The sequence below is a fragment of the Protopterus annectens genome, chromosome 10.part0, assembly GCF_019279795.1.
Source record: "Protopterus annectens isolate FY-2018-M chromosome 10.part0, PAN1.0, whole genome shotgun sequence".
Taxonomy (NCBI): Eukaryota; Metazoa; Chordata; order Ceratodontiformes; family Protopteridae; genus Protopterus; species Protopterus annectens.
The window spans coordinates 433041557-433064260 of NC_056744.1; the positions used below are offsets into that span (position 1 = coordinate 433041557).

The 22704-nt window shown below is 40.0% G+C and overlaps 1 protein-coding gene across 4 annotated transcripts in view; it reads right to left on the bottom strand.

Annotated features, from left to right (window-relative positions):
• Nucleotides 1-22704, bottom strand: part of TIE1 (tyrosine kinase with immunoglobulin like and EGF like domains 1) — a 521980-nt gene that overhangs the window by 263910 nt on the left and 235366 nt on the right. For all 4 annotated transcript variants that reach the window (XM_044085330.1, XM_044085328.1, XM_044085331.1 and 1 more), the window contains exons 8-10: nucleotides 18092-18237; nucleotides 12132-12276; nucleotides 649-807 (exon numbers count right to left, since the gene is read on the bottom strand). In XM_044085330.1, the coding sequence (XP_043941265.1) occupies nucleotides 649-807; nucleotides 12132-12276; nucleotides 18092-18237 (450 nt within the window). The remainder of the gene's footprint in view (nucleotides 1-648; nucleotides 808-12131; nucleotides 12277-18091; nucleotides 18238-22704) is intronic.

The window sequence follows — 22704 nt, forward strand, 5'->3', positions numbered from 1 at the left end:
ACACACACACACACACACACACACACACACACACATAAACAAACACACTTGGACTTTCATAGATATGGCAAGACATGAGTGCACACACACACACGCACACACACACACACACACACACACACACACACACACACACACACACACACACACACACACACACACACACACACACACACACACACACACACACACACCATTAAAGTGTACTATAGGTCTTAATGAGTTTCAGTAGTAATCTAAATGCATGACACCAAATGGTATTACACTAAATGAAACCTACAAATCAGCTTCCTAGTGTAATTCTGAAACCCATAAATGTGAGTCCCAGAATTAAAAAAAAATCTTGGCAATCACTGTTCTCCATAAAGGATATTTTTGCCAGGAGGCAAGCCCCTAGACCCTCATATCCTCGCTACTTGTATATACTAATTCTGAGATCACTGTACAGCAGACAAAAGGAAGTACTCTGATGCATAGTGATTTAAGACTTAGTATATGTAAGTCCCCGTTTTGGAAGATTCAGTCTCACTGTTTGGGGAGTTACTAGTCTCAGAATTTAAAACTGTTACCTTATGAATCACCTAGAAACTGTTATTCTTCCCCTTTCTTTTAGTTTTACATTACAAAAAACATGAAATTCTGCCTTACCTGTGATAGATGACCAGAGCTGATCTGTGTCTTTTGCTTTGTATTGCAACTTAAACTGCTTAATTGGTCCATCACCATTGTATGTTTCTGCTGCCATGATGGTCAGTTGGTTGCTCATCTTCTGTACCAGTATTGGTGGGTTATGTGGAGTAGGAGGCACTGTAACAAAAGTGAAGCGCACATGTTATATCACATAGCTGCTTTGAGAAATACCTGTTCTGCAACCATTTTGTGAAACTAATTTTATATGATTCCCTCAGTAGCCTCTGCTTGCAGTTTGTTCCGCTGTTGAGGATCCCATTTGTGGAAGTGGATGAACCTCCTGTATGTACAGAATGTGCTGCACAGAAACTGCACTGTCCAGGACTTACAGAATAAGTAATTGTTATACATTCTGCAGAAAGAAAGGATTATAAATGTTTTGCACAAAATGGGCTTCCAGTGTGCAGACTGTGGTATATTCAGAAATACACTTTAAAGCACTTATACAAGTAGTTCTGATAGTGTCAACATTCAGCAAAACATTTGCCAGTGGGTTCACTAAGTATGAATGATGAAAACTATATGCCTATCACATGATGTCCTGCAGGTCTCAGTGCTCAGACCTCTCTTAGATGGAATTTACTTTTCTGATCTCCAGGTCATGAACCAAGACCTCTGGCTAACCAGGTTTGCAGATGACTGCAAAGAGGGAGACATCAAGTTGTGTTTTGATGCCCAAACCCTTCAGCAAGAGCTTACACTTGGAAATACATGTTATACTAAAAATGGGCTCAAATTAAATGCTAAAGAGTGCAATATTGTCACGTTGGTACACAATCCACCCACAGCATACCACATAGGTAATAACTCACTCCAAAACAAGAATGTTGTTATTAACCTTGGAACTTAGGTTGATAATTCCCTCTCCTTTGATCAGAAAGTCCTTCTATTTAGTGCAACTAGTTGATAAAGAGGTCATTATTCTGTTATATTCAGCATTAACTAGGCTAATTATTGAATGCAATGTTTGGGGTGTACTTCTCAAGAAATTTCAATCATCCAGAAAGATCCTCGAAGTTCCTAACTTAAAAGATCACTGGCTTAAAACCTCTAAACTACCAGAAAAGACTGGCAGCACACTCCTTTTATTCACTATGTTCTAGTCTACTGGGGAGAGTTCTATGCTTTACCATTTGCACCAGTAGGGACCCAGTGGTGCAGGATCTCTTGTATCTCCACAAACAGGAAATAGTCTCGCAAATATCAGAATCAGGGTTTTAAATCTTCACCAGCATCTAAATAAAACATGCTGGAGCACCTTCTGTATGCCTGCAACAGACTTCTGCTGCAACTTAAGGAGTGTGATCCATTGATCCATTATCTTCCTTCATGGAAGAAATGGATGAATAAGGGAGGCACGGTCTTAAGGCGGGTACTTGCAATAAGTTTAAAGCAAATTTCTCACCTGAAGCTACTATACCCAGTCTCCTGACTATCACCAAAGATCCTATTATCTCCAGTCCTACAACCATCACCAAAGATCCTAACATCCCCAGCCCCACTACCATCACCAAAGATCCTATCATCTCTAATCCCCTGACCATTAGCAAAGATTCTATCATCCAAAGTTCCCCCACCATCAGCAAAGATCCTATCATTCTCAGTCACCCCACCATAACCAAACAGCAGATTCTAAAGGTACTCTTAAAACCAAAAAGTGCTGCTTTCATGGTCCATGATAATATTATAGGTTGTTTAATCAGTAGTGTGAAACACACTATTGCTGACCCCCTTCCTTAAGCTGTTAAAACTTAGGCTGGATACAGCTTATTTCCCTGAATCTTGCAGAACTGCAGCAGTGATCCCTCTCCACAAAGGCAGCTGTACTACAAACACTGGGAACTGCAAGCCCATTAGCGTCATGAGTCTGACTTGTAAAGCCATAAAATGTTACTGCTGTCCTGTTAAATTTGCACTGAAAATCTAATCAAACTTGACCCACAACAATTGGGTTTTGTTAAAGGCAGGTCATGTCTATTAAACTTTGTGAACTTCTTTGAGAGGGTCACAATGGCCATGTATAATGGCCACACTGTTCATGCTAGTTATGTGGATTTGGCCAAACCATTTGATACCACCTCTCATGATGGAATCATTAACAAATTAATGTCCCTTAATGTTGACCTCTATGTGGAAAGACAGATTACAAACTGTATTAAGGATAGAAGTTGTATAGTCAGAGTCAGTAACACCTCCTCAGCTAGGGAGAAGGTGTTCAGTGGTTCCCCCAAGGATCTGTGCTAGGCCACATCTTTTTTGGCATTTACTTCTCCATCTTCAAAATGAATAACACAGCTCTTTATCTGACAAAGTTTGCCAATAACTATAATCTGGGTGAAGGAGTGTACTAATGCAGGGGTAGAGGGTGTGGTCTGCCCCATCTGTGAACAGTAAGAGGGGTGCAGCCTTCTGAGTTGGATTTTCATTTAAAATATCCATTTTTTCTCTTTTGAAACTTTTTTGCATTTAAAATGCAAAAAGCTTAAAGTAAACTAGAGCCGGATTCTTTTAGGGCATTCTTCTTTAGAATGTCCTCTGCATCTATGCGTCACTACATGTATCGATGGATGCACCTGTTGCTTAGCCCTAATTTTCTGTGTTCCACTTGCAGAATATAAATATGAGATGTTCTTGCTGCAGCCTGGATGCTGTGGAAACACACTTGCTGCCACTGGAAAATTGTGTGTGTGTGTGTGTGTGTGTGTGTGTGTGTGTGTGTGTGTTTGTGTATGTGTGTAATGACTTAGCTAGGGATGGCGGGCAAGTTAATTTCCTCAGGCCTAAACCCTTTATCTTGGCTACAGGAAACAAGAACCTGAATCCTCTACACCAACTACCAAAAGATAAAAAAAAAGAAAAAAAAAGAGTTTTGGTGCATTTTCAAGGAAGTGAGTTTCATCACATTGTCTAAGAATTGTAAGCTCCAGAGTATTTTCAAGGAATTGTGAACTTCAGTGCATTTTCAAGGAACTACAGCCATGGTGGTGCAGCTGTAGCGTTGTTGCCTCACAGCAAGAGGTTCTCCCGTTCGATTCTCGGCTGGAGTGCAGGGAGGGCCTTCTGTGTGGAGCCTACATGTCCTCCCCACGGTTGGGTGGGCGTTCAAAAGACATGCGTAAATGGGCATGCCTTCGCTGAAGGTTGAACGTTGAGCTGGCACCTCGGCATTCATGAAAAATCTACTGCCAATCATTAGCAGACCGGAGTTCCGCTGTGGCGACCTCTAACCGGGAAAAGCCTAAAGACACAGTGCATTTTCAAGGAACTATGAGGTTGAAGGGAGGAGAAGTTTACTGATGCTCATGTTAAGTCTGTTTTCAATGTGCAGTTGTTATGGTCATAACACAAGTAGCATACTTTATCTTGATGCAGAAGACTGTGGGTTCAACTCCCACAGTATGTAGCTGGATTGCTGATACTGTGTTATACTTTATGGGAAGGAAGTGTGGGGGGTATTGCAGTCCCAAGTGAGAGCTCCTTTGGATGAGATGCCTAGTAACTATGAAACTGTTGTTGGTTTGCCATCCATTCCAATTACAATATTAGCAGCTTGCCATTTTTTTAATGTAACATAGGCGATTTATTCTTTAAGGGCAGCAGGCACTGAATTTGTAGAAGGAATACTGAAATATTATGTTTGCTAGCAGTAACCTCTTCATTAGTTACAGATCTCCATAATATGGAATTATTCAGATAACCTTTAGTTCTGCAGAGATTTTGCATATTGATTGATACTGATGGATTGTAATGATACAAGTTTGAGTGGACTTTTATGGTTGAAATGTTTTGAAATGTGTAGTTTTGTCATTATTGGGTCATACGTTTTGTTTCTTTGTTTACTGGAAAAATGTTCAAAAACTACAAATTTAAAAGAGACTCTAACAAATGGTGCTGTATTATACAAGGACTATTATTTAATACAATCAGGAAGGTGTATGCATGGCCCTAAAATGTGTGTAAGGGGCTTATGGTTTGAAAACAGGCCAAAAGTAAACTTTATCTGCCCCTGGCCAAATGTATTTTTTTTTATTGTGGGATTCAATGCCATTTCAATGAATGTGAGTTTCAAGGGCGGAGAAGTTTACTGTTAATGCTAAATCTGTTTTGTTTACTGTTTTGTTTATTTATTTATTTGACATTTATTGACCGGGTTAGTCCGTCTGAGCTTGTTACCTTTTTCAGCAGGGGGCCCAGGGAAAAAAGCTCCACAGTACAAATTATACAAGTAAAACAAAAATTCACAGTTCAGATTTTGCAAGTAAAGTAAAATAAAATAAGCGCAATAAAAACTAGATACGAAAATTTTAACAGATGAGCAATTTTAGAGCAAGTAAGAGAACTCAGCAAGTGAGGCAAACAAATTAGAAGGGAGTATAGAGGCGGTAGTAAGAACAAAGTGGCAAATACAGAAGAAATCTTATTGAAGATCTAGCATTAGTTTTATAGAAGTAAGTTTGACAAGCAACAGTGTGAGGGAAGACAGAGAAAGGTATATGAGAGAAAGGAAATTAGTATCATATTACAGGGGGCAGGAAGTTGGAGGGGTATAGGGAGTTGTAGCTGATTATTGTTGTAATACACAGGATGTTAGAATAGTTAGCATATTTATGGGAAAGGAAGAAGCGGTAAGCAAAGTGAGGGAGGGAGAATAATGAAAGAGGAGAGAGGGAAGGGGAGATTTAAGTGGGGTGACTGCAGTTACATTTCCGTGCAAATATCTATCAGTATTTGTGCTATAAAATAAGAAATAAAGGTTTTAAATCATATCCAAATCTCTGTAATCATTGTAGAAGTAAAGGAGAAAATAGTATGCACATGGAGGAGTGTGTGTGTGTGTGTGTGTGTGTGTGTGTGTGTGTGTGTGTGTGTGTGTGTGTGTGTGTGTTTGCTTTTGTTTAAATATTTCAAAGTTTGGCTAGTGTGGGTATTTGTGTGTGTTTGTGTGTGTTTGCATTTGTTTAAATATTTCAAAGTTTGGCTAGTGTGTGTGTGTGTGTGTGTGTGTGTGTGTTTGTGTGTGTGTGTGTTTGCATTTGTTTAAATATTTCAAAGTTTGGCTAGTGTGTGTGTGTGTGTGTGTGTGTGTGTGTGTGTGTGTGTGTGTGTGTGTGTGTGTGTGTGTGTGTGTGTGTGTGTTTGCATTTGTTTAAATATTTCAAAGTTTGGCTAGTGTGTGTGTGTGTGTGTGTGTGTGTGTGTTTGTGTGTGTGTGTGTTTGCATTTGTTTAAATATTTCAAAGTTTGGCTAGTTTCATAGTTTCATAGTAGTGTACTAGGCTATCTGCCCGGGGGCATTTATAAGCCTAGCCAACAGTGATGTGGCTTTACGCCACCCCATACTATATAGTTGCGCCTCTCTAGTAGTGACACATGTGGGACCCCATTATTTAGTAAACTATACCTCTGTCTAGTAGTGACACTGAGGTCACTCCCGGGGTAAACTTGCGATCTCCCATCCATGCATCGAGATTTTTCTTGAACAGTGCCAATGAAGGGCTCTGTCTCACATGAACTGGGATTTTGTTCCAGAGTATGGGTAACCTCTGTGTTATGAATCTATCCCTCCAGCATGTCCTATTCATATTTGTGCAGAGGTTGAAATCTTTAGCTCGTGTGGTTCTGGTGGATTTGGATTTTTTGAGATGGAGCATGTCCATCAATTCCTGGTTGGACATGGCCCTGTATGTTAGGCACAAATCACCTCTGAGCAGGCGGTATGCTACTGAATAGAGCTGGAGTTTCTTTAATCTAGCTGGATAAGGCACATGTTTGAGACCTATGATCCTCTTTGTGAGGTACTTCTGGGGTCTTTCCAGTTGTTGCATGTGCCGGGTGAGATACATCCCAAATGGAGCATTATATTCAATCATGGGCCTGACAAGGGAGGAATATAGAGGTACAATGACCTCTTTTGATCTGGATGAGAATCCCTTCATGATGAGATGGGCAAGGTAGAATGTCTTTCTGACCACTTTGGCAACATGGTTGTCAAAGGAGAGGTCACTATCGACTTGAGTCCCCAGGTCTCTGATTACTTCTTCCGTATTCAGTGGGTTATTGTCTACGTGATAATTTGTGGGTACTTTGTTTTTCCCAAAGGGATGACTATGCATTTTTTGGCGTTAAGTTTGAGGCCATGATTCCGGCACCAGTTGTCCGTTTCAGTGAGACCTTTCTGTAGGATGTGTGTGTCGGCAGGTGAATCAACTATGGCACCCAGTTTGCAGTCATCTGCAAACTTTGTCAGCCATAATCCTTCCATATTTGCTTTCACATCTGAGAAGTAAATGCCGAATAGGAGTGGACCCAAGACTGAGCCCTGTGGGACACCACTTGTGACTGGTTTTGAGTCTGACATGGCTCCAGCAATTTTAACCTTATGGGTTCTGTTTTTAGCCAGTTTGCTACCCATCTTGTGACATATGGATTTACATTTAGGCTGCTGAGCTTGTCAATGATGCCAGAGTGTGGTATCGTGTCAAAGGCCTTAGCCAAGTCCAAATAGGCAGTGTGGACAGCCTTGCCCTCATCGATGGCACTAGTGACTGTCTCAAAGAAGTCAACCAGGTTTAAGAGGCAGGATCTGCCTTTACAAAACCGAACTGTGTGGGATCAAGGGTCTGCAGATCCCCAATGTCGCCATTTATGAGTTCCATGATGATTCTTTCCATAGCCTTACAGATCAGGCTGGTCAAACTTATGGGGCGGTAGTTACCTGGGTCAGTAGAATTTCCCCTTTGTGGAGTGGGACCACTGTTGCTGTGCGCCAGTGTTCAGGTACATATCCTGTAGTGAGGCTAAGATTGAATAGAGTTCTTAGGGGCGGTTTAGTTCATCTTGGAGTTCACGTAACACGCAACCCGGGGATACCATCGGGTCCCATAGATGCTGTGTTTTTGCCTTGTTGAGTGCTGATTTCACCTGTGTGTCTGTGATGACAGGTAGGTTACATTCAGCAGGGATAATTACTTCATCTTTAGGGGTGAGGGAGGGAGAAATTTGCACTGAACCTATCTGCCAGAATGTTGGCAATGTCAGTAGGGTCAGTGAATTTTTGTCATTGTGTACTAGCTCAGAGCATATCTGAGAATTTCCTCCCAAGGTTCTGACATAATTGAAGAAGGCTTTGTGATTGTCTTTGGTATCCTTGGCAATCTTTTCTCAAAGTTTGCTTTAGATGTTTTTATGAGAGAACGTAGTTTTACTTGTGCTGATCAGGAAGCCTTTCCCTTGTGGGATTTGGCTTTGTCCTGCAGTAGCTTCCTTCTTTTGTTGTACAGTTTGTTTATAGCGGGGTCCACCAAACCGGCGTTTTCCCTTGGTGGAGAGGGTCTTGGTTTTAGTTGGGATTGCTTGATCCATGCATTCTTGGAGATGTCCGTAGAAGGCTTTTGTGAAGGATTCAGCATTTTGGGATGTGATTTCCATTAACCCAGTAGGCTTAAAGGATATCATTTCTGACTTGAGGAGCACAAAGTCAGCTTTTGAAAAGTTTTTCACTGTAGTCTTTTGTTCTGGGGGTGGGGTGGGATATGTACATCCGACGTGATCAGTTTATGGTCAGATCTTACCAGTGAGGAGTTTATATCCGGTGGAGCATTTGGACCCCATGTTTGTGATAATCAGGTCAAGTATATTATCTCTCCTCGTAGGAGAAGTGACCAGTTGCTCCATAGCATTTGAGTTTATGAATTCCAGGAATCTTTGGGCTAGGGTGTTAGGGCTAGAATAGTGGGCCCAGTCTATGTTGGGGTAGTTGAAGTCACCCAATATGATGGTGTTTGGTGTGACATTCATATCCTCTAGTGTTTTCAGGAATGCTTGATGGGATTCCTGGGATTGGGAGGAGTTCTATAACATGCGACCAGTTGTATGGCAGTTTTGCCTATGGTGAGTAAAACTTGTATGGTTTCTGATGCTTCATGGGTAGCCACCAACCGAGAGGTGTAGGTGTCCTTTATGAAAATGGACACTCCCTCCCTTTGTGGTTCGGCCTGGAACTTGAGGTCAAAGCATGATATGAGGTATAGCCTGGTAGCTGGAGTGCTCTCAGGAGCCTTAAACCAGGTTTCGGTTACTGCACAGACATCGATGTTCTCCATACTGAGAAGTGCTTGAGTGACTGCATCTTGAGATTTAGACTTCTGGCGTTGAGCAGCATTACCCTTAATTTTTTCCATTTTTGTTTTTATGGAGGTTGATTTGTCCTTTGAGCATTGCCTAAAAAGGCACTATGGGGTGGCAAGAGCCTTGGCCAGTATCCGGAAGCCCAGTGGTGACAGGTGCAAGCCATCCCTTGCGGCAACGTGGCTTGTCCAGCATATCATCCCAGGCTGACAGACATTGGATCCCCTAGAATGACACCAGTGATTAAGCCAATTGTTAAAGCTGATCATTTTGTCTTTGTACTGAGGCATCATTCTTGGTGAAGGCAGGATGCTGCTCAGGGTCAGGGTCATACCAGTCTGGGCTACATAATCGGAGAGCTCCTCAATGTCTCTTTTCATGTAGTCCAGGGAGGTCGTCTCAGATCATTCACACCCGCATGGACAATGACTGAATCATACTTGTACTTGCTTTGGAGCGACCTGAGTGCGTGTGTAATGTGGCGGATCCTAGCCCCCGATAGGCAGCTCACCGTTACCCTCTCCTTATTCAGCCTGGTAAGTGGAACATCGGTGTGTCTGACTATAGAGTCACCTATTACTAATGTCTCTGGCATAGTATTTTGCCTTAGGGGCTGTGATTGTGCGACACACCTGTTGCTTGAGGTATGTGTTGTAGGTGTTGCGTTTTGTGGGGTGTATTTCTGGGTGTCTGCTTTGGAGGCCTCTGTTGTTTTGGTAAGTTTTTTACAAGAGCCTCCGAGTATGTCTTTGTGTTTTTATGTGTTTGGTTTGCATTAGTGGTGGTTTTATGTGTGACTGGTTTTGCTTTGTGTGTGGGTACCATCTCCTCCTGACTGGTCTTGCCAGTCCTGAGTTGAGAGAGTTCAGCCTCCAGTCTGGCTATATAGTTGCATCTCTCACAAGTATATGTGTTAGTAGGAAGGAGGAGAGGGTTGTCTGTGTACATGAGACAATTGTAACATTGTCTTAAAATTCCCAGATTAACCAGCTGAACAAGAGAGGATGCTAGTGGTCTACCACTCGACATACTAGAATATTATAAGGAGTGTTGTGCCTTTAAGGGAAGTGGGTGTTCACAGGGGTAGTGGATGCCTGTGGTGCTTACTTTAGGGTAAGAGTGCTTGGTTTTATTATGAGTGCTTGCTAAGGATAGAAGTTCCGAAAACAAGTGCTAATATATACAGCTAAATAGACTGAGTAGAGCTTCTAAGGGAAAAATTGAAGAGCAGACTTGGCGGAGCCAGAAAAAGTTAAAACCTGTATAGAATAGTTTACACCTGTATAACCGCTGTTGCTAGGGCCCGACCGCCAAAAAACGCGCAAAACGCCCTGAGGCGGATTTTTATACAGGGAACTTGAAAAGAGCTAGAAATGGTCCAAGGCAACCAATGAATTACAGCTCAAGTGCTGAGATCACTTCCCCAGGGACAGATAGGCTGCTCAAGGCTCCCCACTCCCACTGGTGAGCTCAGAAACTTCCTTCTATCCAAGTAAGGCAATGGCCAACACAGGAACTACACACAGCCCAGAATACAGCAAAGCCTGTATACTGGTCTTAACTAGTCGAGCAAAGGCGGAAAACAAGGAGTATTTTTTGTTTTTTTTTTAGGAAAGAACACAGAAATGCAGTTAGGCAAACAGTAAAATCGATTTACACAGGCTAGCACACTTTAGTGAGCAGCCTCAGCAATTAAATTAGCAAAAAAACAGTATTATTCGACCAGAGTCGACCAAAATGCTACTTTTAAGTGCAGATACTTTAGAATACAGCAGAAAAACACAAAAACAGTTATATCTTATTAAATGAAAGCCAGAGAGGACAATGCAGATAAAAAAAGCCAAAAAGTACTTAAATCAGGAAAGTGGTCGCTTCTTTCAGTTCTCTGTAGTGTGTGTGTATGTGTGTGTGTGTTTGTGTGTGTGTGTGTGTGTGTTTGCATTTGTTTAAATATTTCAAAGTTTGGCTAGTGTGTGTGTGTGTGTGGGGGGGGGGGGGTGTTGATCCATTACCCTGCATAGAGCTCCATTTGACCATGATCTGGCTCTAAAGTGAATGCTATGTTTCTTCCTCTTGCATGCATCTGTGTGTTCACGTGTCCATGAAAGAAAACATGATACAAGGTTGGAAGAAACTTGGAAGGAACTACAGACAAGACTGACCACAGAGAACCGTTGTTATTTTTAAAATTAGCAGCAAACATCTAGTTGTACAATAGTACAATGCAGTAGAGAGTTTTGCAATGGAATTTTTTTTTTTAACTGAACCCGGTGAACTGGACTAACCACAGCAAGTGAATCAGAGTGAAGGTAAGCATTTTCGAATATAAACAGATTTTATTTTTTTTATTTTTGGAAAGGGGAAGGGGAGATCATGGCTAGCTTAGTGTGCGTGTGTGTGTGTGTGTGTGTGTGTGTGTGTGTGTGTGTGTGTGTGTGTGTGTGTGTGTGTGTGTGTGTGTGTTTGTGTGTGTGTGTGTTTGCATTTGTTTAAATATTTCAAAGTTTGGCTAGTGTGTGTGTGTGTGTGTGTGTGTGTGTGTGTGTGTGTGTGTGTGTGTGTGTGTGTTTGTGTGTGTGCATGTGCATTCATTTAAATATTTTGAAACTGGATATTTATGTTCTTTTTTTTCTTCATTGGATTCTTCTATCATCCTTCTGTTTTGGTGGGTTGGGGGATGGGTAGGTAGCTGGGCTGTGGATTAAAGTAACTTGCCCTTTCACTTGCTCAGTTTAAATTCTTCCATTAAGGCTGATTTACTTTGTGAGATTTCGTGCTTGCTTTACTTGTATCTTATACAATACTGACTAGAGTTTTCCTTCCTAGACTTCAGATGAAAATGGATTATAACCCAGATGGCTAATCAAGTTTAAAATAGCTAGCCTGTTATATTACACGAATATGTAAAAATCACTTCTAGCAATCTATTATGGGTTTTAATTTTGGTTTTCAGGATGTTATAGGTTTTTTGCATGTCTATTGTAAATTATCTTTGTGTTCAAGATGCATAGCATTTCCCAAAAACAATAGAACAACTTAGATGTAGTGCAGCGTAATTATTTATTTCACTTGCTCTGATTGTAATTTTGTTTTGGGAGTCAAACGTATCCCCTTGTGCTAACATCTTGTGAAGCACTGAGTGCAGCTCAACCTTCTTGTGCTTCCCAAGATCCCTCTGAAAGGGAGTTTTGTTGCTGTTGGATCTAACTGGTAACAAAAAAGAACCTAAATATTTAACATCATTACCCAAACCTGTTAATATTGCTTCATCTTAACAATTTTGACAGTTCTACCAAGCCAGTGTTACCATATACCTTTTACGATTACTTTAAATCTTTGTGAATCTTGTCCTCCAGATGTGGAAACTCGACATTCCCAGAATCCCTTATCTGCCATGGTCACTTTCTGTAGCTTGAATTCTGCTGTAGTTTGGTTTGCATCCATAATAGTTTTAGTTGCCTGTCAAGAATGCAGAAAAAAAAATACAGCTCAGTATTCAACATTATTTCATTTACCAGGTTAGCAAACAAACAAACTAAAAAAGAATAACATTTTTGTGCTTGTTTTTACCCTTCAGCTCTTTGTGCTACTGTACAGCTTTATTAAAAAAACACTTTCAAATTCCCATGTAAACATTTATTTCTTTAATCAGGTACAATGCTTAATCATGAGAAAACACTATATACCAAAGGCGCTTTAAAAATAAAGTGATCCTAAAAAAATGAACAAAGCCAAGTTATTTGCATTTAAATCTCTTCATAGTTTCATAGTTTCATAGTTTAGTACTAGGCTATCTGCCCTGGGGCATTTGTAAGCCTAGCCATAGTGATGTGGCTTTCGCCACCCCATGAAATGGTACAAAAATGCACAAAAATGCACAGAATAGATTTAGAATACTGTGCCTCTGTCTAGTTGTGACACAATGAAGGCCCCGTTATATAATAGAATTAGTTTACTGTGCCCCTGTCTAGCAGTGACACAGATGTGACCCCTGGGGTAAACTTACGATCTCCCATCCACTCATCAAGATTTCTCTTGAAGAGAGTCAGTGAGGGGCTCTGCCTAACATGAACTGGGATCTTGTTCCAAAGCATGGGAAGCCTCTGGGTTATGAATCTATCCCTCCAGCATGTCCTATTCATACTTGTGCTGAGGTTTAAGTCTTTAGCTCTCGTGGTCCTGATGGATTTGGATTTTTTGAGGTGGAGCATGTCCATCAGATCCTGATTGGACATGGCCTTGTACGTCAGGCAGAGATCACCTCTGAGCAGGCGGTATGCTACTGAATAGAGCTGGAGTTTCTTTAGGCTGGCAGAATAAGACATATGTTGGAGACCCTTAATCCTCTTGGTGAGGTACTTTTGTGGTCTCTCCAGCTGTTGCAAATGCCGGGTGAGGTACATACCAAATGGGGCATTGTACTCAATCATGGGTCTGATGAGGGAGGAGTATAGGGGCACAATGACATCCTTGGATCTGGATGTGAATCCCTTCATGATGAGGTGTGCAAGGTAGAATGATTTTCTAACCACTTTGGCAACGTGGGTGTCAAATGAGAGGTCGCTGTCAACTTGGGTCCCTAGGTCTCTGATTACTTTTTCCATACTCAGTGGGTTGCTGTCTATGTGATAATTTGTGGGTACTTTGTTTTTCCCAGAGGGGATGACTATACATTTTTTGGCATTTAGTTTAAGGCCGTGACTCCGGCACCATTTGTCCGTTTCTGTGAGGCCTTTTTGTAGGATGTATGTGTCCGCTGGTGTATCGACTATGGCGCCTAGTTTGCAGTCATCTGCGAACTTTGTCAGCCACAACCCTCCCATGTTTGCTTTAACATCTGAGAAATAAATGCCGAACAAGAGGGGTCCCAGGACAGATCCCTGTGGGACACCACTTGTGACTGGCTTTGAGTCTGACATTGCTCCAGCGATTTTAACTTTATGGATTCTGTCCTTTAGCCAGTTTGCAACCCATCTAGTGACATAAGGGTTTACGTTTAAGCTGGTGAGCTTATCTATGATGCCTGAGTGGGGTATTGTGTCGAAGGCCTTAGCCAAGTCCAGGTAGGCTGTATGGACTGCTTTGCCCTCATCAATGGCTCGTGACTGTTTCAAAAAAGTCAACCAGGTTCAAAAGGCAGGATCTGCCCTTTACAAAGCCGAACTGGGTGGGGTCAAGTGTCTGTAGGTCCCCTATGTCTCTGTTTATGAGTTCCATAATGATTCTTTCCATAGCTTTGCAGACCAGGCTGGTTAAGCTTATGGGGCGGTAGTTCCCAGGGTCTGTAGAGGTACCCCCTTTGTGGAGTGGGACCACTGTTGCTGTACGCCAGTGTTCAGGTACATATCCTGTAGTAAGGCTAAGGTTAAATAGCATTTTTATGTGCGGGTTTAGCTCCTCTTGGAGTTCACGTAGCACGCAACCCGGGATACTGTCAGGTCCCATTGATGCTGTGTTTTAGCTTTGTTGAGGGTGGTTCTCACTTGGACATCTGAGATGACAGGAGATTACATTCAGCTGGGATAAGTATTTCTTCTTTTGGGGGTGAGGGAGGGGAGAAATTTGCACTGAACCTGTCAGCCAGAATGTTGGCAATATCTGTGGGTTCAGTGTATTTTTGTTGTTGTGAACTAACTCTGAGCATATCTGAGGGTTTCCTCAGGTTTTAACATAGCTGAAGAAGGCTTTGTGGTTATCTTTAGTGTCCTTAGCGATTTTTCTCTCAAAGTTGGCCTTGGATGTTTTATGAGAGAACGTAGTTTTCTGCTAATGTTGATCAGAGATGTCTTCCCTTTATGGGATTTTGCTCTGTCGTGCAGTAGCTTCCTTCTTTTGTTATACAATTTGTTAATGGCTGAGGTCCACCAGACAGGACGCTTGCCTTTGGTGGAGAGGGACTTGGATTTATTTGGGATTGCATGATCCATGCATTCTTGGAGATGTCCATAGAAAGCATTTGTGAAGGATTCGGCATTGTGGGATGTGGTATCCACTGGCCCAGTGGGCTTAAAGGATACCATCTCAGTCTTAAGAAGAGTGAAGTCTGCTTTTGAGAAGTTTTTCACTGTGGTCTTTTGTGCTGGGGGTGGAGGTGGGATATGTATATCCAGGATGATTAGTTTGTGGTCAGATCTCACTAGTGAGGGGTATACCTCCGGTGTGGAACATTTTGTCCCCATGTTTGTGATGATCAGGTCTAGTATATTATCTCCCCTAGTGGGAGAGGTGACTAGTTGTTCCAGTGCATTTGAATTTATGAATTCCAGGAACCTTTGGGCTAGGGTGTTAGGGCTAGAATAATGTACCCAATCTATGTTTGGGTAGTTGAAGTCTCCCAGTATGATGGTATTTTGTGATACATTCGTATCCTCCAATGTCTTCAGGAAGGCTGAGTGGGGTTCCTGAGATTGGGAGGGTGGTCTGTAACATGCTACCAGTTGTATAGCAGTTTTGCCCTTTTCTGGAACATACAAATGATTTTACTCCAGATAACATTATTTTAAAATTGCATGATTAATCATCAGTGCTCAGTTTTTAAGGACAAGCAAAAACTGTGAGTGAAGTCCCACTAGTATAGCTGGCTTGCTTGCATGTTTATTTTGCTTTTCTCTGACAGGTAATAAACAGGAATTATTGTCAGTCTGCTTTTGTGGGGAGATGGTCCTCTTTCTCCATTCACATCTACTAAATAATGTGGCCCCAAATTAAGGACCCCTCCATTCACTTTGCATTTACTTTATTTAAGACATTCTACTCATATCGTTCTAACAGGACATGGTACTTCAATGGTACTTCAGAACTGGAATACTGCAATAAACTGACAATGTTTAAAGGTGCTCAAGGTAAAAAAAGAAACTACACAGTAAAAAGCATCAAACCTCTGAAGCACTCTATAATCGGTAGAAATAACAAGCAATAATCATTGGTGTAAAAGCACTCCTCATACATGCACACATGCATATGCCCAAACTACAGACATCCTCATGTATACATATAGAGCACATAGAGACTGGCAGTGAAACACTGCACACAGCAGTGTGGGAGGAACAGTACAGGAACTGTGACACAAATAGAAACACTACCACTGTCTCTAAACCAGCATTAACAATTGTGACATGTAGGTCAGATACTATAAATAACATGGCAACAACACAATGACCAGCACACATTGGAAGATGCCCACTTAGTTGTGAAATAGACAGCACATCAACAGAAATGAAAGTTCATTGCAGAGATGGGTGCAGCCTGGTGACCCAGTGGCAAAAGGGCCTCAGATAATGTGCAATAATATTTGTTAGATATGCAGTGCCTATCACTGGATGTCACTAGGCAGCAGGTATTTTGAAACAAGGGTTGCAATTACATACAATGAGTTCCCAAGGCTGACCAGACTATATAATCAGTGAAGATATAAATAGATAAATACAGCAATCAATCAATCAATCAATCAATCAAACTAGATAAAAAAGGCCTACACCATTTTTACATTTCATTATTTTTTAATACCTGACTACTTCATATATTTGCATGCATGCATGTATGCATAATGAGCTAATTGTGGATTTCTTCTGTTTAGTCCTCTCCTGAAAATGGTTTTGTACTACTTGGAATTTCTCTTTTAACAAACATAAACAAAGTCATGATAAATCCTATGTCCATAATGCCTGACTTTAGATATACTATACCTTCTATCACTTTCCACAGAGATTCATAGATATGAGGCTTGTGACCATACATGCCTTCTCAGCACCCTCCCTCAGGCCACACACCTCCTTTAACTAGAAGGGCCGTACCATTCAGACAGTAAATTTGTGGATACCCATACAGTCATTTAGGTTATGCTTAAAGGAAGATAGTGAGATATAATGGTTAACATGCAGTGGAAGTTTATTCCACAGGTTTGGAAGGCACAGGGTTGTAAACTTGGTTGTCTACCATGTTTTATTTTTTGGTAAAGATATACATCCCTGTTTCTACTATTGGTGAAGATATTGCACTTTAGGAGATATAGGAAGTCCAGAGCAACTGGGTCTCTAATTGCAAGGTACCCGAGTATAGATATCCCTTCAAAAGAGTACAAAACACTGAATAAAGGGATATAGCATCCAGCCTTTTTTAATAGCTCAGGGACTTTAGACCTCTGATCTATTTGGTTAGGAATACTTTTCTTGGGTGGCGAAAGCCAGGAAACCTTTTTGGCTAGGCTTATATAGGCCCCAGGGCCAATAGCCTAGTACCTACCTATGAACCTATGAACAATCTGAAGAGCGTTACCATTCCCTTTCTCTATGCACTGTGTAGCACGGTGGCACAGTGAAACCCTAGTGCACAAAGACAGCCTGAAATTTCAGAGCTGAGCTATTTAGTTATGCCAGATGTTGTTCAGCAGTTTAGGCATGATTCTCACAAATGCAGCATTATACACATGATTTACGTAATGTACTGATGGCTGTGACACAGTATCCTTGTGCAGCCGAAGTTAAGCAGACAACTTACAACTTGCTATGCATAGCAGAGTTGTGGGGGGATGTCAGATGCTGGGAGAGGACCCAGAGGCAGGGTCACTCCTAAATACCACCTGTTCAATAGATCATCACAAAGAGAGGGGCTACTAAGGCAGTGAATGCATAATGCCTGGCTACCCATAGTAAACATAAGTGAATTTCTGATATAAAGTATAGCATAGTTAAATATTCAGTAGCATTCAACTGTGTTTTAATCTGCATGAAAGTGACAATCCCTGAGGATACCTTACATAGTTTGTGCAGTGCAATACATTACACTGACTTCTAAGAGTTCTCTGAATAACACAGTCTCATAACCAATATTATTGCATAGCACACTGAAAAACTCTTGTGAAAGTAAATGGCTGCCTAACTGTGGAATGATTCAATGAAGCTAGCTTGGTCAAGACTGGATAATCACAGGGGTAATTTGATGAAAGGGAATATAAACTATCTCAATGTTATAGTGTGAGGGGGTGCACAAGAGAGTCTTATCTTGCATGGCATATGCATCTGTATACATATGTATCTGTGTGTGTGTGTGTGTGTGTGTGTGTGTGTGTGTGTGTGTGTGTATATATACGTGTTTGTGTCATCCAGGTGAATGACATTCCCTTTATCAGGTTAGAATTTAGCAATTTATATCCTCCAGAATGTGCTTTTTATTAATGTAATTATTTAAAACATTTTTTGTTTTGTTTTTTTTACTCTGCCTACAAAGAACAATCTTATTAAAACACTTGTAATGCATAAAATGGCAGCAGACTTACCACAATATTGGATCTATCGGGTTTTTGGAGCTCAATGTTACCGTGGACTGGCGGTGGCTTTCCATTAGCACTGCAGGTAAGTACCGGGCTTGTGTTGATATTAAGTTCCACTTCTGATAAGAGGTTATAAACTTGGGGTATTTGATCTAAAACCAAGAAAATGCAGTGTTAAATTAATTACTTAAAGGAGGACTGTATTCAGCAGTACACTTCATGGTAGTAAAGTTTAGAATATTTGTGAGTAATCAACAGAAACTTCAATTTGTGAAACATTTTTACTATCAGCTTCTACTTATAAAGACTGTGAACTCCCAACTTTATGCATAAAGTTACGGAACCCTGACTGAGTTACATGACCCTAGTTCATTTAATGACTAAGGCATTCAAATTACCAGTTGGGAGGTGGGGCTGAAAAACTCATATCAGTAATACAAATACACACTAAAACTTTTTCCTTTAAATAAAAATCATTTGTACCTAAAAAAAGTGTTTAATAAACATATATATATATATATATATATATATATATATATATATATATATATACATATATAGATCTAGAACATTTGCTCGACTAACATTCAAATCCATAAAACCCGAACACACTTTAACAAAAACGCTTTTGTTAAAGCATGTGACAAAAAAAACACTACATTTACATTTCAGCAGGGGGGGCAAAGCCCCCCTGCATCCCCTTGGGGGGGGGCTGTGCCCCTCACACACCAGTACTTTAATATTCTCCCTCTGAGACCACACTACAGTGGAGAAAAGGGACATTTCCCTTACCTGCACTGTAGTACAGCCTCGGCAACAGTCATACTTATGCGAAAGTGTTTTTTCGGTGAAAAGCACTTTCGCATAAATATGCCCGGCTGTTTGAATTTCAGTCGTTTGCTTAGTTGAGCAAATGTCCTAGATCCATATATATATATATATATATATATATAACATGTATCCTAAATCCTACAAATTCGTGGCATTAAGTTTATGCATTGGTTGAAAGGAAAGAAATTCATTGAGTCCTGAAAATTAAGGGCTTTCAGTCTAATCTGCCACAAAAGCGCTTTGTGCTCAATTCTAATTTGCCATTTCCCTCCCCTGTCATTGGGGGTTACTTTTTCAAGAATCCCAAAGTGAAATCTGTCAAACTGCATATAACTTACTGAGTGTCTGTACAGTGCATTGTTGTCATTCTTATTCCTTATATCATAATTGTGCTCATAAATTCTTTTATACAAACTTCTTTCTGTTTTTCCCACATAAAATGCAGGGCAGGTTGAGCACTTGTTAAATAAACAACTCCCTTAGTTTGACAGTTCCCCTTTTAAAATGTATCATGGTTCCTGCACCATTTTCCAGATTCAAAGTTTCTACCTCAAGAACATATGAACAATATTTGCAAAACCCACACTTTGACATCCATCCAAACTGTCTATCAAAATTCTGGTCTGTCTCAACCATATTTTTGACATTATGTGTGGTTTTATATATAAATAAAGGCTCCCTTCCTATTAGATTGGAAGTATTTGGTTCTGCCTTAAAAATGCTCCAAATATTATTCACTATACATTTGACATCTTTACTGCATTTATTGTATTCTAAAACCATAGCACATTCAGACTTATTCAAGGGGGAATTTAAACCTGGAAAATGTGCATTGTCCTTATTTGCAAATCCCTCACCTAATAGGGGTTTGAATTTTATTCCCTATTCCAGTAAAACCTCCCCCACAATATCATGAATTAATTATTTTTGATAACCCCTAGAAATAAACAATCTGGAAAAAACTTCAAGCTCACAAACCAAATCATCTATACTAGAGGTCATCCTTGCCACCTAATACCGTGACCATTATCTAAATTTTTTTCTGAAAAAAAAAAGGTGGCAACTTGAAGAGTGCAGATATGTGTAACTAAAGGTAGGTTTCCTAAAAACCTTGGACTTAAAACCATCATTAGCCAGGGTAATCAAGGTATCCAAATAGTTTATACTGGTCTTGTCAAAGTGTGAGGTAAACTTTAAGAACTCTGTGGTGTTGTTCAAATATACTATAAAGTCATCAATCAATGTTACAGGTCTCTCCCAAAGAATAAATACATCATCTAGGAGCTTAAGGTACAAATTAGTATACTTGAAAAATTCACTGTTAAACATAAATGATCTTTCCCAGTCTAACAGCCCAAAATTAGCATGCAGCAAGGGAGCAAGCAGTGCCCATAGCCACCCCTTTTAAATAATTCCCCTACAAAAAATACAAAATTGTACCAGAGAGGTCAACTCCACTATAAAATTTAATTTATCTTAGATTAAACTGTTTTGAAGCATTTCTAATCCTGCTTCATTCTGTCAATTGTTAATAATACCATATTATTCTTCCATACATTGTATTTTAATTGACTTACAAAATCCAATGAATCCTTGACCAGGTGTGGAACTGTATTGTAAATTGGTTTAAACCACCTATCCACTAATATCACTAGTGGGGAGGTTTTCAAACCATAGACCATGACTAATGGTCTAAATGGGGGAGAAATGGGACTCTTATGGACTTTGGGGATCCCAAAAATGGTTGGGATGATGGATTTTGTAATTTTCAAACAATTGTAAGTCTCCCCATCAATCCTACTACTAATGAAATAGTTTTCTAATAAAAAGTCAGTTTGATAGTTTACTATATTGACCTAATTTTTAGACATGGGTATATATCTATTTACATTGTGTAAAATGTTCAGCATAGCACTGGAATCATCCATTGAGTTGAATAAAACTGCCCTCCTCTATTGTCAGGCTTCATGATGCATATAGATCTATTCTTCTGTGAATTATGAAGTAAACCCATCTCTTCCTTAGTTAAATTACTAAAATAATTATGTTTTTTACTTTCCATTTCTAATAAGTAAATGTTACTGTGGTGATGTGAGGTATTGCCAGCTGGATCTACTTTAGAAGCTCGAAGTTTTAAAACTTTGAATTTCAAATTGATGATACCATAAGACTGAAGTTTTGAAATTTTGAAAATCTAATAAAAAAAAAATAGAAATAATTTTTTACATTTGCACCCCCACACACCCTGATAATAAAATATACCAACTCCGAGATTGCACTACAGTGAGGAAAATGGTAATATTCCATTCTGCTCTGTATGGCAATCTCTATTCAAAATGTTCGAAGTTTCAAAACTTCAATCTTATGGTCTCGGCCTTTTGAAGTTCAAAGTTTTGAAACTTCAAGCTTCTGAAGGGGATCCTGCCAGCTATGCCAGGAGAAGTAGGGCAGTGAATGTGTAAGATATAACAGTATAGCTAGCTGGAGTTTTGTAAAGAATTATGTCGTGTGTAAATCAAACTGATAGTACAGATGCTTGTGCTGAAAAAAGTATTTATAAAGTTCCTTGTGTTAAACAACATCAGCAATGTATCCTGCTGGACAGAAAAGAAATATACATTTACATCAGACTGCACTCTTATAATTGAGGAAATGTATATATGTTAACAGAAAATACTGGAAGAGAAGAGATTAATCTTAGTCCAGCTAACTTTGAAAAATAGTGTGAAATTAAATTACTTAATTTAGGCCATAAAGATTGTATCATTCAGTTCTGATTGCAGCCAGAGATGAAATGTCTGTGTCAGAGAATGGCTTATTAGCTATTGTAGGAAGAGTGGAAGTGTTTTATTGTTTTATGACTTCTAGAAGCTGCAACAGATCTTAGCAAAGCTGTAAGTGTGTGTATTATTGACACATATGTGCAAGATTCTGGGTCAATTGCTAGGAAAGGGGGTAGTATGGGAACCAGAAGTCAGATGACAAGATGTATGTGATGTCATTCTGTAATCCTGGGTAAAAATGATGTTTTTATACTAGATGAGACAGAAGACTCAAAGGCAGTCTATTTTTGTAACTTCACAAAGAAGGATCCCTCACCCACTTCATTTTGCCTTGCTCTAGTAAGTGAACAAGGGAAGTGTAACTCCTTAGCTCAGTCAGATAAAATATAGTGAGATTAGTTAAGTACTGTTTTGCTGTATCTGTGTGTATCTATTCATCTGTGTTATTTTAATATTTCCTGTGATTGAAACTCTGGTGATTACTGTAAAAAATATTTAGTTTTTTCATGTTCTTTTATTATTTATTATTAACTATATTTAAACTTTTCATTGTGGCTGGTTCCTTAGAGAATATTTTACCATTTGAGAGTACTTATATTTATTTGGTGACTCTGTGGCCACTCTTGAAAGCCCTTTTGCATTGGTCAAACAATATTGTTGGCATTAATATTAATTTCACTCAGTATAATTTAGTACCTTTGTAACAACCTTAGAGTAGCTGGCTTTGGAGTATCTGGTGGCAGAAATGACCTTATGGTCTGGCCAGAAGGGGACATAGTTAGTCAATCTGTACCAGCCTTTCCCAGGTGTGTGTGTGTGTGTGTGTGCGTGTGTGTGTGTGTGTGTGTGTGTGTGTGTGTGTGTGTGTGTGTGTGTGTGTGTGTGTGTGTGTGTGTGTGTGTGTGTGTGTGTGTGTGTGTGTGTGTGTGTGTGTGTGTGTGTGTGTGTGTGTGTGTGTGTGTGTGTGTGTGTGTGCGGAAATCAAACTTCCTAGACTGTGTGTGT